Here is a 20,009-nt window from a genome sequence, read left to right as displayed (position 1 = left end):
ATTTACCAAATTATAAGGAATTGGAAGTGAGTATTCTTAAATGCCTCAACTACTAAAAATCATTAATTATGTAAATTCTTATTGAGACTAAAGCTATGCATTTGTATTTACCAAATTATAAGGAATTGGAAGTGAGTATTCTTAAATGCCTCAACTACTAAAAATCATTAATTATGTAAATTCTTATTGAGACTAAAGCTATGCATTTGTATTTACTAAATTATAAGGAATTGGAAGTGAGCATTCTTAAATGCCTCAACTACTAAAAATCATTAATTATGTAAATTCTTATTGAGACTAAAGCTATGCATTTGTATTTACTAAATTATAAGGAATTGGAAGTGAGCATTCTTAAATGCCTCAACTACTAAAAATCATTAATTATGTAAATTCTTATTGAGACTAAAGCTATGCATTTGTATTTACTAAATTATAAGGAATTGGAAGTGAGCATTCTTAAATGCCTCAACTACTAAAAATCATTAATTATGTAAATTCTTATTGAGACTAAAGCTATGCATTTGTATTTACCAAATTATAAGGAATTGGAAGTGAGCATTCTTAAAGATATGTCTCAACTCCTAAAAATAATTAATTATGTAAATTAGTCATTAAAACTGTAAGCTACATAAACAAACTATGGTTTATGTACCAATTTATATGGAATTTAAAGTCTCCATTCTTGGGATATAGTCTAATAACCAAAAAGCCTTAATTATGCAAATGACTCTTTTAATATTCTTTGGATGTTTAATAAAACGTAATCAGTTTTTGTCTTTACCAAATGGAAGATGTGTAGAAAGTTTCAGCTTTAGTTTTTGAGATATCGCATCCACACACAAAAACAAATATAACCTTTCCTTACAGTAGATAATAAAATATGTAATCAATAACAACTTTTTGTGTACGTCTATTGACAAATTGAACACTACAATTAATTATCAGTTAGCTTGTAAAATACATGCCAAGCACAGTTGTAAAAGTCTAAGTATCAAAAACAGCTTTTTAGTCAATCAAAACATCAGAAAAATTACTTCAAAGCTAAAACTAGATCTGTTTTTGGTTATCTTATTAAGACTCCTTCGTAAACCACGGCCTGTTTTACAGCAATGTTCTTAATGAGCCTCCCACACTTATTTCGAAATGTAGTGGTAGAAATAATAACTCTGGTTTGCAAGAATGGTTTTTCACTCGCGTGTATCAGATCCTGCTATGTTGGGTTGAGTTTCCTTCTTCTAGTAAAACCCTGTCCACATACATCAAACTCAAAGTTGTATGGTTTTATCACCAGTGTGGATTCTTCTATGTACAGTTACACTTCCTTTCACTCTGAAATTCTTTCCACATACATCACATTTGTTTGGTTTTATCACCATTGTGGATTCTTCTTTTATGTCTGACGAGATTACTGGTGGCAATGAAACTCTTTCCACATTCATCACATTTGTATGGCTTTTCACCAGTGTGGGTTCTTCTATGTACAACCGTGTTTACTTTCTGACTGAAACCCTGTCCACATATATCACATTTGTATGGCTTCTCACCAGTGTGGATTCTTTTATGTACAGTCATACTTCCTTTGTGTTTGAAACCCTGTCCACACACATCACATTTGTATGGCTTTTCACCAGTGTGGATTCTTCTATGTATAGCCATCTTTCCTTTCTCAGCGAAAGGCTTTCCGCATAGATCACATTTGTATGGTTTCTCACCAGTGTGTATTCTTTTATGTCTGACGAGATTACCATCGACTCTGAAACTCTTTCCACATACATTACATTTGTATGGCTTTTCATCAGTGTGGATTCTTCTATGTACAGTCAAACTTCCTTGGTGACTGAAACCTTGTCCACACACATCACATAGGTATGGTTTTTCACCAGTGTGCATTCTTCTATGTATAGCCATCTTTCCTTTCTCACCGAAAGCCTTTCCACATACATCACATTTGTATGACTTCTCACCACTGTGGATTCTTCTATGTCTGATGAGATTACCATCGACACTGAAACTCTTTCCACATACATCGCATTTGTATGACTTCTCACCAGTGTGTTTTCTTCCATGCCTGGTTAATTGTACTTTTTGAATGAAATCTTTTCCACACACATCACATCTGTATGGTTTATCACCGGTGTGGGTACTTTCATGTCTAATTAGGTGACTGCTGTGACTGAAACTCTTTCCACATACATCACATTTGTATGGCTTCTCACATGTGTGCATTCTTTTATGTTGAGACAAGACTCCATCTCCACTGAAACACTGTCCATATACATCACGAAAGACCGGTTTCTTAATAGCATTTAACTTTCTGTATATGTAGTTTGTTTTACTGGCTATATAGAAAAACAAAATGATAACATTGAAGTTAGAAATTCAAATGCTAAATGAGGATATGACAGTATTGGTATATTTGATTGAAATCAAATTATCAAAGACTTAAGTGTACACAAACTGACTTTGAATAAATGCTGTAACAGTCCTGGAGCTAGGCCTAGGAATGGTTTAATTCTGTCTAGACCAGATTAATTTTCTATGATCTGCTTAGGCATAGTGAGGCAATGAGAGATGATGGCGTGCCAGAAAAGTACTAATTGAATTTGAAAATGATGACTCTCAATATCTGAAATTTGAAAGGAATGCTGAGTTGATCAACATCAGCATATTTGCAATTGTGGATGATTAATTAATATTTATTGATTTATTATTATTAATTTATTATTTATTTATTTATTTATTTATTTATTTATATAACTTCATTGAATTTGACATTGTAGTTAAACATGCTTTTCAACAGTGTTTTCCATGTTCACAAATATTGCAACACATTTTTGACAATACGAAATGTAATATTACTATAATTTCTCCCTTGGCCCCCCTGCTGTAAATTTTAACCCCAGCCTGAGTGTAAACATGGCGTAAACTCAGACCACTGAGGCGTAAACAACTCAGATAGCATCCAGGAAATGGCTAATTCATCTAATGTATGCAAAGGAACACTGTACTGTAAACATTTACTGCGTCTCGTACTACCCCTTGACAGAGATGGTAGTTAGGTGGGTCACAGGTAGGGTAAATTTAGAGATATCCTTTGATGTTTACCGCAGATACATGTCCTGTTGGTCACGTACAGAACATGGTATCAACAGTTCCAGCTTATACATGATGTAACTACGCTATTGTCAAGAATGTTCCAGTCTATATACATGTATTGAATTTGTTCATGGGCAGAATGAGTTTTTGAATTTGGTATCTAGTAGTAACGAGAATTGTTTCTAGCATATTGTTCCATAGCCGGTGAATCACTATAAAAATATTTCCTTGGTTACAAGCTAGACTTGAAAAACATGGACTATGGACCAGGATGGCGTACACTTGCTTCTGAAGAAAAAATGTACATGCTACATACCTCTGCCAGGGAACATCTTACTCAGAGAAAATTGTACACTACTGCCGTACATACATTCTAGTGACAGCTGAGAAACGGGGTTAGTTACGTCCTGCACATGTAGCCAAGAACGAGTCGAGGACAGTTGAGCCATATTCTCGCAAACGTACCAGAACTGTTATTTCTTCCTGCTTCCGCGTAGTCTGGTCCTCTGCCTCCTTTCTGCCGCTGCTGGCGCTACACTCACGAAAGGCCACTGCTTCTAACTTGCTCCTCATTCACAGATTTAAAAAAAAAAGAAAAACCTGTAATTATAATTTTATTGTATGTTGTGTGATGAAACTTGTAAGTTATAGGAAATGTACTAATCATAGGATTTTGTGTCTCCATGATAACATGATATTTTGATCAAATGTGACATCACTAGCCGTTAATCCTATAATTCCATATCAGTTAGCTGTAGGCTGTTCCGACAGCTCTGTCAGACTCTTTGATAGGAGGATGTTGGGTACTAGAGCAACTGGTACGTTTTCATTCCATACATATTTCATATGTTATTTGCCAAATACCGTTCCATATCTTGCTGCGAGAGGTAATTTTTCTGGTATAACGGAGAGCCGGAGGCGAGCCGTTATACCAGAAAAATTACCTCGAGCAGCAAGATGTGGAACAGTATTTGGCAAATAACATACTTATACGTCACCTGCGACTATGAATTCATTTTTGAATGTCTAAAAATGCTGTTTCATGTTAAAATAAAATCACTTCCGCGTTATACTGTCGAGCGTAGCATCATGCACCTCTCTGATAACTGCAATGCGGTTGTTTACATGTCAGCCTTAACTTTATCATCCAATCAGAGTGCGCGTTTGCTCAGTAGTATGACGTATGTTTACTATTTGCATATCACTCAACGATAGAGTATTAGTACGTGTACGTTACAGAATGACTGGTACAGTGATGTCAATGAATGTCTTCAACATTTGTGCAGAAGTCACCAAAGTATTAATGTAAGAATCTCTAGTTAATCGATTCATTTTTTCTTGTTCAGCACATATTCAAGTCTTTATTCAGACGTGAGGTATATTTGTTTACTTGATAAATGTAGTAAGAACAGTTTGAATTCTAAAGGTACTAGCATTAATATTCCATTTTATGTTAGCTAAGAAGAAAAAACAATTATACATTTGCATGTACCAAAATAAAATGACACTGCCAAACATGGTTTGTACTTTTGACTTCCTTTATCAGGACGTATCTGGACTTTATATGCGTAATTAATATACTTATGTGTGTCCCACTTGGATGTAGCACAGGGGCGGGTCAGTGTCTCAATGAAATTATATTTTCATTTACCAAAGCAATCAGTTCACGTGACACGTTTGATTGACAGTTGTCATTGGTATATATTGTTGGATTGATAGTTATATGTTTACTCGAGTGTGCTATCTTCATAAAAATCGTCTTAAACACTTCTAAATTAAATCCTCCTCACATAAAGAAAGAAGCGACCAAAAATTTGACTGCTCATATCGTAATTGAATCCCGAGAAATCAACTGTCTTATGAAGCTTTCAACAGTTAATAAACTAGTTGTCTTGCCATTTCTTGCCCTAATATGTGGATAATGTTGTTCCACCTATTTTAGACAGAGAGTATATCTGGCCTGAATTACATTTCCGCGCAAATGCAAACCGAGGGAACGAACAGCACTTAGGGAAGGGGTGGGGGCTGATGAGAAAATATTTTGTACAAATTGTTTCCCAGTTCCCTCTTCCCTTCAAGCTCACAAAAAAACGTTGTCGCTGATTTTCATTTGTGCAGTTATATGGCATACTTCCCGTATTCTGGAGATGTGCAAATGTATGATACACTAGTATAAAATAACAGTGGTAATCGACTACAGTGTTCATACATAATAAGAGATTTCTTTAAGTGTGGGATTTGCAAGGAGAGGTTGGATCGTAATCTATATTTGGAGATACTTAGCCAACCCCATTCAATTGTGGTTTGGCGCAGGAACAGCATACCTTGATCACTCATGGGGAGTATTCTGGAATAGGGCTCAATCATTTGGTAACCTTGCCAAAATAAACCACAGGCTAGCATTGAAAGGGTTCTGGAAAATTCATTAAACGGAATAATTTTTAACCGACACAATATGCACATTATGCAAGTTTTTCGATTTGCCAATCCCCTCTCAGCGCAACGGAGGATGTTTTTAGACATGGTATTTTTTACAAGTGTGTAAGTAATGTTTATGATAGTCCATATATGCTTTTCAAGTTACATTTTAAAGTTCCACAGATGCCGGATCGGAGAACTAGAAAGTTTACAAACCTGATGCCAGTAAATTTAATGTTTTTAAACACTGTGCCGTTCACAGATGTACATGTATAACAACGTATAGTGGTCTTTGTTGTAGTATTTTGAATATTGACTTTAATTTATCAAATTTAGTTTTCCAGATTGTCCACCTGACAATATTGATTTTATATATTTGCCTCATAATGTATTTTAGATATAGTATTTTATTTGCCACAAACTCAAAATCATATCAACATAACAAGAGAGAAAGTACAAAAGACAGTGGAATAAATATTACAATTAAACTGATGGATGAATACAGAGTTTATGGCTGGACCACAGAAATAGTTTGAAACAAACTAGTCAAGTTTGTGGCCCATACTACAATTGATTAAACAAATAAAATAATCAAAGCAAAAACAAAAACAAATTTGAAATTAAAACAAAAACAAACAAAAAACAAACAAAACAAAACGCGTTCACATAAAAAAAAAATATAACAACTGGCATTAAATGCAATGTAAGGTAGAAAAAGCTGAATTAATTTTGTAACAAATACTGTTTTAACTGAGATTTAAAAGTAGTCCTGGATTGTATTTTTTTCAATTCTTCAGGTAAGGAGTTCCAATGTTTTGCAGCTGCATAATTGTGTTGCGTCAAAGTAAGATTTACTTTTGGAATGTAAAAGTTATCTCTCGTTGTATTCCGAGTGTGATACGTATTTGGTGGCGTGTTGAAATAGTCGTTAACTGTTTGCGGGAAGTGACCGGCCCTCAAATCAAAAATAAATAAAGAAGTATTAAATTTGCATTGCTGGTGGACACTTAGAATTCCTAGTTGCTGAAAAAGAGGGGAGGAGGGAGCACCAATATTTGAAAAAGTTATAAAGCGAATAACTTTCTTTTGAAGGTTTAAGATAGGCTTGAGAAATGTATTGTATGTATTGCCCCATATCTCTATACACTATGAGATATGGGGCAAGATCATAGAGTTATACAGCAGAAGAAGAGTAGATTTAGGTACGTAATAGCGAATTTTGGAAATTATGCCATTAATTGGAGAAATTGCTTTCCTAACTTTTTCAATGTGTGATGTCCAAAGCATATTTTGATCTAAACACACGCCAAGATAATTGGTTGACGTTACTTGTGAAATTTATGAGCGATTGATGCCCAGACTTCCCTCCGTTTTCACCAATCTTTGCGAAGTCTTAATACTAGTAATCATGAAATTAGTTTTTTCTACATTGATAGTGAGCCTATTGGCGTCGCACCAGTCACATACTTTCCTGAAGTCGAAATGGAGTTGATCAAGCTGAATTATATTTGAGGGATTGTTGATAAATTGAAACAAGTTTGTGTCGTCGGCAAATAATCGAAATTCAAATGCATCAGTAGCGTTCACAATATCATTGATGTAAATCAGAAAGAGAAGGGGGCCTAAAAATTGAGCCTTGTGGTACTCCACATTGTATTTCGCTATATGGCGAGGTAACATTATTTATACAGACACACTGCTTACGCTGGGAGAGATAACTTTTAAACCAAAGTAAAGGCAAGCCTCTGACACCATAGTGACTCAGTTTCTGTAGAAGAATACTATGGTCTATTGTGTCAAAGGCTTTCCGCAAATCAATGAATATACCACATGTCAGATATCCATTGTCCAGCTTATTAGCAATACCAGTGATCAGGTCAACCAGGGCAAGCTTAGTACTGTGTTTTTTCCTGAAACCAAACTGAGTTTTGATGAGGATGTTGTATTTTTCAAAATATACAACAAGTTGATGATTGACAATAGATTCAAACACTTTACTGATTACGGGCAAAATTGAAATGGGGCGATAATTGCCAACATCGCATGGCGAACCTTTTTTATAAATAGGTATTACCTTGGCAATCTTAAGTAGACTTGGAAAAATACCATTGTTGAGAGAACAGTTAATTATATGTGTGAGAGGGCATGCAATAATGTGAGCAGCGTGTATAACTAAGAGGGGATTAATTGTGTCCTGACCGGTAGCTTTGCGGGGATCAAGCTTGAATATTTCTCCAAGGACGTCTTCTTCAGACACGGGGTGAAAGAAAAAGGAGTTGAGGTAGTTCCCATCCAGGTATTGTCTAAAGTCTTTGTTGCTTGTAATCTTTTGAGCAAGATTGGGCCCAATACCAGTGAAATAATTATTGAATTCTTGAGCAATATCTCTTGTATCTGTTAAGCATGTGTTTCCAGGGTTGTTTGTAGTTAATTTATCGGGAGAACATTTGGTATGTGTTTTGTTCAACATCTCTTTAATAATAAGCCAAGTTTTGTTGGTGTTGCCAGAGGCATTTGAAATTTTATTGGTGTAGTAGTTTTTCTTAGCCAACCTAAGGAGCTTCGTCAATGTATTCCTGTACCTAGTATACTTATTTTTAATTTGGTTATTCCTTGGGTGATTTTTCATTTTCGAGAAAAGTTTGTGTTTTGTATGTATGGATGTAAATAAGCCCTTTGTGATCCAGGGTCTTTTAATTGACTTTTGTGTTCTTGTAAATGTTTTTATTCGAAGATGTCTTCTGATAACAGTATGAAATAAATCATTAAAAATATTGTATGCTTCAGACGGATCTTCGCACATGTGGACTGGTTGCCAGGATACATTGCTTAGGTCAGCTAAGAAGGCCTCTTTGTTGTAATTCCTGAAATCGTAGGTGTGTGTTTTGGTACTGTTTTCAAAAACGTGATGCAGACTTTTAATAATGCCGAAAATTGGATAGTGGTCTGAAATGTCTGTTTCAATTGTACCGGACTCAATAAAGTGGTCAGTAATATTTGTGAGGTGTTAGTAACTCTGGTAGAGGTGTTAATTAATTGTGTCATATTGTATGTATTCAGGAGAGTATTGTAATGAGTAACGGGTGGGCTATCTAAAGATGTGTCAATATTCATATCGCCAAGGAGAATACAATCACGCCCGTTCACTGACACCTGATCAAGGCATGCTTCTAAACTGTCAATGAATTCATTAAAAGGTGTGTTGGGTCTTCTGTAGATAACGCCTATAACAATCTTTTTGTTGTTGATCATAGTTTCCCCAAAGATGGATTCGCAGTGATTAATTTTACATGTGTTAATGCGAGAGAAGGACAACGAGTTGTGAAAATACAGAGCGACTCCACCACCTTGTGAGGCTTCACGATTACAAGTAACGAAAGTATAGGAAGGCAAATCATAAAGACAGCAATTTGAATCGGGATGTAACCATGTTTCCGTTAGAGCTATAAAAAGAAAATTTTGATCTAACATGCTTAGAAAGTTAACAAAGCTATCAAAGTTTTTTGTAAGGGATCTGACATTGCAATGTAGGAAAGAACATGAACTGTTTAAAAGATTTCTATCAGAATTGAACTGGTTGACTGTGCAAGACTTACAGCTGTATTTGACTATGACTTCTTCGTTCATCATGAAATGACTGACATACTTAGAGAATAAGTAATCGAAAAATGTGTTTTTAATGTGCATTAAGTTAGTTTTGTTTGTTTGATATGCTTGTGTGTTTTGTATTCTTGAATTTTTCATTTTTAGGAGCCTGTAAATGGGACTTGCCGGCCTTCCGTGAAATAAATAAATAAACTGTATGTCAACGAGTTGAGTAATTGGTAACAAAATACAACACCTTATTATTCCAAGACAATAGCCCCCGTCACCACGTCCTGGTTTTCACATAATTTTATACATTACACTTTCATTCAAACGGGGGTCGACACATACATTCATAATTCATCAACAATACCGGAGCTTATCCGTCATTGCACGCATTTAGCGAGGAACGCTAGTCTATACCTTCATTACACAGTGTTCACCCCTGTGCACGTTACATAAGTTTGTATTCCTGTAAAATAAAAGAATGTGGAGAAATCAACTCCGGACTTTTGATTGGTTGTTTGTCAAATGTAACACGTGTACTCCCTGTCAAGTGATTGACCAATTTGAAACAAACAACACCTAACTAGTCTTACAAACACAATAGTTTTCCCTGCCACCACCTTTAAAGTGCACCTGGAGGGGTAGAGGAAAATTTTGATCCTCTAGGTCTGATTGGTTCATGGTTCTCGACAGGAATCTAACATCTTGGGTTGGGTATATAAATGACGCGTGATACATTTTCAAACTGTCTTTGCGACTCCAGCAAACGATAAACAAAGATGGATACTGGTATTGTGCTGCTCACCCTGGTCTATGTCGTCATAGTATATGTCCGAAGCCTTGTACTGCTGAGAGTGGATGATAGAAGAATATTCCGATGTTTGGTATGGGTCCTGGATGCTGTATGCTGTCTACTTCGCTCACTGGTCGAAAAGAGGAAGTTGGAAGGAAAAATTGCAATGTGTATCACCGTATGGATGCTGTGTTTGCTTCAGATGTTTGTTCGCCGTACAATAGAGACTGTTCGAGAATGGAAGTCAATGGTTTGCGTATTGGTTCGTCAATTTATCATGGTTTGGTCCCTGCGAGAACGTCGAAGGATGGTATATGAGATAAGTCGGTTTGCAATGTTTGTTCTTTCAGCTGCATTTGGGCCCGTTGTATGGGAATGGGGGCCATGGTGGCAATTTCGGCGCGGTACCTTTTTTGGCGGGAAGGTGGCGGCCCGGGTTGACAGGTTAGGATTTAGACGGTTTTGTCAGGAGGAAAGTTTGTCATTGGTTGTTCAAGTGGCACAGACTGTAATATTCCCCATTTTCGAAAACATTAAGAACGCAAAATACAAATACAAAATACATATCAAAATTTATCTACGAATAAAAAATACAAATCAAAATTTATCGACAAACAAATTTGAATAGATACGTCATACATAGTCATGTACACAAAGTTGTTCTCGGGTACCCAGATTCCTATAAATTCAGCCACCTCCGGTATACACATTTCTTTCACAACCGAAACAATTGTATTTTGCCATGTTCAAATGAAAAATCATTGATGTTTATATTAGACTATTTACGAAACACAAACTTGAAAACCATAATTGCCTATAACCACAGAAAACCACTTCTATTTAGGGTCCCATACTAAAGTTACCCCAAAACTAGTAAACCAAATGTAAACTTAAAATAGGTTGTTCCTAGAAATACAGACTGTGCCACTTCTAATTAGGGTTCCCATTCTAAAATTAACAACTTTCGCAAAAACTAGTTAACTAAATGTAAACTTAAAATAGATTGTTTCTAGAAATACTGATTGTGCCACTTCTAATTAGGGTTAAAGTTTTCGCAAAATCTAGTTAGTTACAAAGTTGAATCGAAATATTTCTTTCATTAAAATGCTAATCATACAAAATTAAAACCCGTGTATTTTGCTCTGCAGCGCATATTTTTTTCATTCATGTTACAAATTTAAGAGTTATTTCCGTAAAGACATTCTTCTTTGAAGATGATGAAAAAGATAAGTTTGTTTACAATATTACAAATATAGCTAATAACCACATAACAACCAACAATGTGTACCAAATTTATTTTTCGTTTTGTGATGGTCAGAACATTCATAAATTACAATACAAAATAATGTCACCGCTTCAGTTATACCCATGGTATAGTGATCAAATATATGTGTCTCAAAACCAAATTAAGGCTTATGATCTCATCTTTTTGGTCAAAGATCTATCATTAGATTAAGATGTATTCTGGATGTGTTTATCTCATCAGTGATATTCAAATTAGGGCTTAAAAGACTAAAAATAAAGGAAAGTCTATAACAAGATGATCCAATCAGTAATATGCAAATTTGTGCCTAATATGTCTTTTTGGTCAAAAATCTATCATTAGATTAAGATGTACTCTTGATGTGTTTATCTCATCAGTGATATGCAAATTAGGGCTAAAAAGACTAAAACTAAATGTCGATATTTATAATTATATATAATCCCATGAAATCAATGTTAGTAAATACGTCATAATGCTCCGAGTATGATTCCGCGGACTAATACAAATTCGAGCCGGTAGGCGAGAATTTGTAGTCCGCGGAATCATACGAGGAGCATTATGACGTAAAACTAACATTGATTTCATGGAATTATATATTTATCACATAACTAAGTATTCCCCGTATTTTTCTAAAATTTTCATTCGTATTTTACGAATACTGCATCATTTCATCGCACTATATTCTTCATCGCGTATTAAAAAATGGCGCCCAACGGCTATGCAAATTACATAATCGCGTGACCTGTCGCGAGGTCAAGCTTACCACAAACACGGTATCGGTCGTACTGTTCTGTGGTTTCTCAACCAAAATTATCGGTTATAACCTTGCGATGTACATGTAATATCGAATTTAGTTTAAAACGTAAGTAGAATTGTCTGAATACGTCTTTTGTGGCGTCATTTTAATCATATTTTCTCTGGTTGTGTAAGTTCGGAGATCTGAGCTACTCGACGGAAAATCGGAAGCTTGCCGGCTGCTTCATCGATAATCTACGTGATTTTTAAATAGAATAAAATGTATAAAAGAAAAAGAAAACGACTTCTACGTATCAAACTCATGCCAGCCAAGGATATATGTAACGTAATGTATGCATTTACGTTTTGAAAGCACATAATTATTACGATAAACTTGATCGTAGGATTGATACGAACACTCAAACATTAACAGTACGGAGAAAAAATAGTTCGGTAGAACAGGGGTGATATGCTCTGAAATCACCCCTGTTTGACGTCACACAGTAGGAGATATGCACGTATTTATGTGATAAAAAGTATAACAAGATGATCCAATCAGTAATATGCAAATTAGTGCCTAATAATGTGTCGTTTTGGTCAAAAATCTATCATTAGATTAAGATGTATTCTTGATGTGTTTATCTCATCAGTAATATGCAAATTAGTGCCTAATAATGTGTCTTTTTGGTCAAAAATCTGTCATTAGATTTAGATGTACTCTTGATGTGTTTATCTCATCAGTGATATGCAAATTAGGGCTTAAAAGACTAAAAATAAAGGAAAGTCTATAACAAGATGATCCAATCAGTAATATGCAAATTAGTGCCTAAAATGTGTCTTTTTGGTCAAAAATCTATCATTAGATTAATATGCATTCTTGATGTGTTTATCTCATCAGTGATATTCAAATTAGGGCTTAAAAGACTAAAAATAAAGGAAAGTCTATAACAAGATGATCCAATCAGTAATATGCAAATTAGTGCCTAAAATGTGTCTTTTTGGTCAAAAATCTATCATTAGATTAATATGCATTCTTGATGTGTTTATCTCATCAGTGATATGCAAATTAAGGCTAAAAAGACTAAAACTAAGTCTATATTTACAAAAAGTCTATAACAAGATGACCTAATCAGTAATATGCAAATTAGTGCCTAATAATGTGTCTTTTTGATCAAAAATCTATCATTAGATTAAGATGTATTCTGGATGTGTTTATCTCATCAGTGATATGCAAATTAGGGCTAAGAAGGCTAAAAATAAAAGAAAGTCTATAACAAGATGATCCAATCAGTAATATGCAAATTAGTGCCTAATAATGTGTCTTTTTGGTCAAAAGTCTATCATTAGATTAAGATGTATTCTTGATGTGTTTATCTCATCACTGATATGCAAATTAGGGCTAAAAAGACTCAAACTAAAAGAAAGTCTATAACAAGATGATCCAATCAGTAATATGCAAATTAGTGCCTAATAATATGTCTTTTTGGTCAAAATTCTATCATTAGATTAAGATGTAATTTTGATGTGTTTATCTCATTAGTGATATGCAAATTAGGGCTACAAAGACTAAAACTAAAAGTCTATATTTATAAAGTCTATAACAAGATGATCCAATCAGTAATATGCAAATTAGTGCCTAATAACGTGTATTTTTGGTCAAAAGTCTATCATTACATTAAGATGTATTCTTGATGTGATTATCTCATCACTGATATGCAAATTAGGGCTAAAAAGACTCAAACTAAAAGAAAGTCTATAACAAGATGATCCAATCAGTAATATGCAAATTAGTGTCTAATAATGTGTCTTTTTGGTCAAACGTCTATCATTAGATTAAGATGTACTCTTGATGTGTTTATCTCATCAGTGATATGCAAATTAGGGCTAAAAAGACTCAAACTAAAAGAAAGTCTATAACAAGATGATCCAATCAGTAATATGCAAATTAGTGCCTAATAATATGTCTTTTTGTTCAAAATTCTATCATTAGATTAAGATGTAATTTTGATGTGTTTATCTCATTAGTGATATGCAAATTAGGGCTAAAAAGACTAAAACTAAGTCTATATTTATAAAGTCTATAACAAGATGATCCAATCAGTAATATGCAAATTAGTGTCTGAAAATGTGTCTTTTTGGTCAAAAATCTATCATTAGATTTAGATGTATTCTTAATACCATGATCTCATCGGAGATATGCAAATTAGGGCTAAAAAGCCTCAAACTAAAAGTCTATATTTACAAAACGTCTATAACAAGATGATCTCTTCAGTGATATGCAAATTAGGGGCTAATAATGTGGCTTTTTGGTCAAAAGTCTATCATTAGTTTAAGATGTATTCTTAATACTATGATCTCATCGATGATATGCAAATTAGGGCTAAAAAGCCTAAAACTAACGGTCTTTATTTTAAAAGTCTATAATAAGATGATCCAATCAGTAATATGCAAATTAGTGCCTAAAAATGTGACTTTATGGTAAAAAATCTATCATTAGTTTAAGATGTATTCTTGATGTGTTTATCTCATCAGTGATATGCAAAATAGGGCTATAAAGACTAAAACTAAGTCTATATTTACAAAAGGTCTATAACACGATCCAATCAAAATGTCTTTTTGGTTGTCTATAATTAGATTAAGATGTATTCTTGATATGATAATTTCATCAGTGATATGCAAATTAGGGCTAAAAAGACTACAACTAAAAATCTGTAATTACAAAAAGTCTATAACATGATGATCCCCGAGCACTGAGCAAGGACCATTAGTTTTTCACCATTAGAGTAGTTTTTGTTACATGGGAGGAGTTTTAAAAAAAAGTTTTTATAAGAGAACTACCGTCTCCCTCATTAACCTCTGTAAAAAATAAATAAAATAAAAGCTGTAAAAATATAACTGGTGTAAACCAAAATGCTCCTGTAGGTTGCAATTGGTTTTGCTAAATTAAAACTGAATCATAAAAGTTTGATTCAATATTTATCAATTGAAATTTTGAACAAAAATATTATGGTTTACCACACTTGTGTTTCTCTCTCAATCAGAGATCACAATGTTTAGAAAAGGGAATAGAATTCATCCAGCAAAAGCACTTTTAGTCCCCCAAAGTGAGTGACTATTACAATGGGCTAAGACTTCCAATATCTGATTTCTTTCAAAACTGGCACAAAGGTGACATGTCATTCGGAAAATATGCCATATTTGTCATCAAAAATCAATATTTTCTGCATAATTAATCATAAAACAAGCTTTATTTTGAAACCTGGCCTTGAGCTCCCATGGACTATACGGGGAAGGTCTGCTGTAAAGTCTGTATGCATATGTCATAAGGTACATGTACATGTATGATATAGGGAATATACTTTTCTAGGCGAGAAGATTTTGGATAACCCTGCCCATCTAGACTGGTTGATTTTATTTTAATTGTAGTTCAAAATATTGATATATTTTTCAAAATAATTCTTACAATTGCTAAAAGTAAGATTTCATTTCTCAAAAAATTAATTATTTTTGATCAGTTTTTAGGTATTACATCATATGAACTACCGTCTGCATGTATTATAGACCTGTATAGTATGTATTTTGAGTGATACAGTTGGTATAAGAAAGAGTCAGACCATTTTTAGGGTGTGTAGTATGACAACAGTTTGGTTTTTGGGGGTTTCAACATAGCCTCCCTATGTCATTTCACAAAGAGTTGCCCACCTCATCCTGGGATATATGGTCATGTGAACAAAATTAATGAAAGTGGTTTATTTTGCCAATACTAGTTCAAAGAAGCACACTTTAGATAAATTTTCTTTGCCGGCCCTACTATTAAATTCTATCTTAATAACAATAATGATAATAATAATAATAATAATAATAACTTTAGGGTAATAATAATAACATATAATAAATAATCACTAATAAGTAATATGATATGATAAATACTAATATATAATAAATACTAATATATAGTAAATAAGCACATAATTAGGCACCAATGACTGTTAATTTTTTAATTCTCCTTTCATAATTAATTGCACTTAAAGTTGAAATAGTATTGGCATTATGGATTACTCTCATTAAACATGTTCATATGACAGGACAACTCTGTGTGAAATGATACTAGGAGGCTTTGCTAAGATTACCAAGCCCTTACTGTTGTCATACTACATACCCAAAAATGGAGACACTTTCTAATACCAACTTTATAGCACAAAATAGATACTCTACAGATCTATGATAGATACAGGCGGCAGTTTGTATGATGAAATAGCTAAAAACTGACCAAATTAATTGTCTTTTGGAAAATGAAATCTCACTTTTAAGAATTGTAATAATGTTTTGAAATTTATAGATTTATTCTAAGCTGCAACTGAAGCAAAATCTATCAGTCCAGCTGAGCAGGGTTTTCCAGCCCAGAAAAGTATACAAAAAAACACTGCTTTCCAGCAGACCTTTCCCACCTATGGGAGTTGTGCACCTCCCCCCCCTCCCATATTACTTCTGCAAAAAAAATTTAATTCTCTGAGAAATACACATTTTGATAACACATACAAATTCTACCCACTTTATGCAACTTTAGTCAGTTATTATTTCATAATCAATTTAATAGTATAAAAATGTTTTTGCTTGACTTATTCTCATTGGCTTTTCTAACCATTGGGGTCGATTTTTCAGGGAGAAACAGTAGAACAATAAAAAATCAATTAATTATACTGTATTTGCAAATTTATACACACAGTTCTTTCTTTATAGTGGTTTCCCAAACCTGGGCAAGTTTACCTTCGTCAAGATTTGATTTCTTCCTTTCACCCCATTTCATAAAAAAATATTGTCTACAAATTATAACCTTGAAAATTTAATATCAACCATATGGGAGCACTTTGGTAAATGTAATTTATATTGAATGTATTTTTTCATTATTTTATTAAATAAAACACAATATATTAACCAAACTGTATTAATACAATTTCCATGCAAGTTTATTTTCAGGAAGCGAGGCTCGACAAAGATGGACAAATGATGGAAAATGTGAGTCAAAAAACTTTCTTTTTAATATTTAATATGTTTATACATTGAAAGTTAGATTTAGAAACTTTATTTCTATTTGATTGTCATGTCTGCAATATAAAATAAATTTAGAAAATAATATAATTGCATTGTGAGTGAATACTTCAATTCTTATACTATTTCTTAAATTTCTTTCTTTTAGCCTGTGGTGATAAGAAGACCCAAGACTGATCGATGTATTTGATTATTACGATACTGATGTGTATTTTGCATTTATGTATATCTATTAAAATGTAATTTATGTATTGAAATGTATTTTTAAGTTATTTTATTAGTAGAACTTTTGGAGGAGTTTAGAAGAACAGAAAAACAGTTTCAGACATCAGCACCAAGTAAGTTTTTTGAGTTTTTTTTAGTTTGTATGGCTGCATGAGTGATTGCTCTTTTAACTATCCCACCTCACCCCTTCCAACATACGTACATCAAATACACTATCATTTTTGCGTCTCCGGCACCAATTGTCATATCTGCGCCATCATCTACCTCGCGTTTCGGTCCGCTGTCTTCGCTGCACATGATCATATATTACATATTGACATACACAAACAGCACTCCTCGATTTTTGTTATCCCTTTCCGTACGTCTGGTTTCTTGTGGATTTTGGTTTTCTCTGACTAGGTTGATTACTTTGTTGTTTGGTTGGTTGGCGTTGGTTGGTTGGTTGGTTGGTTGGCAATGGTTCGTTGGTTAGTCCTTTGTAGGTTTTACATATTTTTCACTTGCTGTCTATGGCCTTAATCTCTCATACCAACACACATAAACCTCACAAACCTCCGCCGTGTCGCCGCCATCTCTATTACTGCCGTGTCGCCATCTTTATTTGCCATCACCGTTGTGCGTCATATTCATTACAACAATACAATAAAGTCCCCCATTCATTTTAACTTTCTGTATGTATGTTTGTATGGTTTAGAGTTATAATGGCACATTCCATTATAACTCTTCATATTCGCAGTCAAGCATGTGCATGTATGTTAACCCTCCCCCCCCCCCAAAAAAAAAGCATGTGTCCTTGTATGGTGATTCAAATTGGCAACAAAGAATTGCTTGGCAGCGATGACACCCCTAGCATTGACTAGATAATATGGATTTTAGAGTAATCAATTTTCAATGCGGCCTAAATTCAACTGCATACAGAGCTCAGTAGAGAGCTATCAAACATTTAATCCTCTTTTTATCAGGGGGGTGGGTTGGTCAATTTCACTACAAACATTCAAATTAAACTCTCAAATCCAGGGGACCATATAGCCAGAATTACCATACGAGTATGACTACATTCTCAGTCTAAATAATTGTTGGCATAAAAATGCTACTAATGACTGAGTGAATTTAAGGTACTGTCGTCTTTAGTGTATCCATGGCAGTGTATTTCAAGGCAATATCTATTATATGGTACGTCTACAGAATATCAAGTATACATCACTTACACCTAAAAGCTATGAATGGTAAGCGTCATCTAGAAGTTCTTTACTTATCTTTGCTGTTCATCTACAATTGATCTGTGCTGTCATGAACACAGATGAAAAGTGATGTAGCCTCAAATATTCATCTGAAAGTTGTTCATAAACTGATAAATTTTCATCAAGTCTTCATCAAAGACAGTCTTCAATATTTCAACTTACTAGCCAAGTCAAATTCAGAATTTTTTATGACAAATATGGCCAATATTTTGTCATCATTGCAAATGTCACAAAACAAAGCAGTGACAAGGTCTCAAAGCTCATTATAAATAAAATGGGTATTAAGTCATTTAATTTAGGTTTCTATGTATTAAGCTACCAGACTGAGCTTGTGCACAAAATGTGAAGTTTGACATTTGTGCCAGGCTTGGTTGAAATTGGTCTATGCATCTCTGCTGTATACTGTGCACTATGATTAATGTTTGGCTATTTGACCTTGAAGATACAGGTCGAGGTCAAAGGTCGAGGTCTCAGAAAGACCATTATCAATAATATGGATATGGATAATATAACACTCAAAGTGGGTCACTATTACACTTCAATAATAGCACCCGGTATTAAATAGCACTATTGCAAGAAATGTGGGAATTGAATACTAGCACCTGGTATTAGCACTATTGCAAGACATGTGGGAATTGAATACTAGCAACCGGTATTAAATAGCACTATTGCAAGAAATGTGGGAATTGAATACTAGCAACCGGTATTAAATAGCACTATTGCAAGAAATGTGCAATTGAATACTAGCAACCGGTATTAAATAGCACTATTGCAAGAAATGTGGGAATTGAATAATAGCACCTGGTATTAAATAGCACTATTGCAAGACATGTGGGAATTGAATAATAGCACCCGATATTAAATAGCACTATTACAAGAAATGTGGGAATTGAATACTAGCACCCGGTATTAAATAGCACTATTGCAAGAAATGTGGGAATTGAATACTAGCAACCGTTCATGTTGTACTTAAAAATAGTGACCCCCCCCCTGCAATTCATCCACAAAACAATCCCCCCCCCCCTGACAAATATAAAAACACAATGTCCTGCCCATCTGTTGACAGAAAACACTCTTTTTGTTCACGCACACTGCATATATAGTTAATTTTACATGTTACATTTTCAGTAATTTTAATTTTTATACTATTTTTTTATAACATTAGCATGGAACTATAACAAAACAATAGATGGTTACAAAGGCCAAAGAAAATGATTATCAAAATCTTGTGAAATTAAAATGCTTTTACTTTTCTAAGTATGAATGAATGAATGAATGACTGCTGTTCTTATAACCCCCTCTCCAACCTACACATTTCAAATACTACCCGTATTTTCATCATCATCGCCATCAACTATCTCACGCCTTGGTCCTTTTTTGCCATCACTACGCATGACCACATATTACATATACACAAACGGTTCATCTTTTTTCTTTTTCTTCTCATTTTGGGTTGTCCTCAGGTTAGGTTAGGTCAGAGGGTCGGTAGTTTGGATTATTTTCACTTGCCTGGCTATGGACTTTCTCTCATACTTAACATCCACAGAAACAAATTTCGCACTTCCACCACTGTCACCAATTTCACCACGTCTCCGTT

At 34.1% G+C, this 20,009-nt stretch overlaps 1 protein-coding gene across 1 annotated transcript; it reads right to left on the bottom strand.

The window, feature by feature from the left end:
• Positions 1–802: 802 nt before the first annotated feature.
• Positions 803–3,597, bottom strand: LOC144432914 (uncharacterized). The gene is made up of 2 exons (XM_078121215.1): positions 3,413–3,597; positions 803–2,339 (listed from the first exon to the last, which is right to left on the bottom strand). The coding sequence occupies exons 1-2, from the start codon at positions 3,543–3,545 to the stop codon at positions 1,351–1,353; spliced, it is 1,122 nt and encodes a 373-aa protein (XP_077977341.1). The 5' UTR covers positions 3,546–3,597; the 3' UTR covers positions 803–1,350.
• Positions 3,598–20,009: the final 16,412 nt, after the last annotated feature.

This window comes from Glandiceps talaboti, chromosome 3, assembly GCF_964340395.1.
Source record: "Glandiceps talaboti chromosome 3, keGlaTala1.1, whole genome shotgun sequence".
NCBI lineage: Eukaryota > Metazoa > Hemichordata > Enteropneusta > Spengelidae > Glandiceps > Glandiceps talaboti.
Note: the sequence above shows the minus strand (reverse complement) of the source record. Positions and strands in the feature narration are given on the sequence as shown.

Excerpts from the sequence above, each read along its gene's own strand:
- LOC144432914 (XM_078121215.1), bottom strand. The coding sequence starts at position 3,545 with ATGGCTCAACTGTCCTCGACTCGTTCTTGGCTACATGTGCAGGACGTA. Across the intron at positions 2,340-3,412 it reads TAAGATGTTCCCTGGCAGAG|CCAGTAAAACAAACTACATA; the intron begins GTATGTAGCATG and ends TTTTCTATATAG.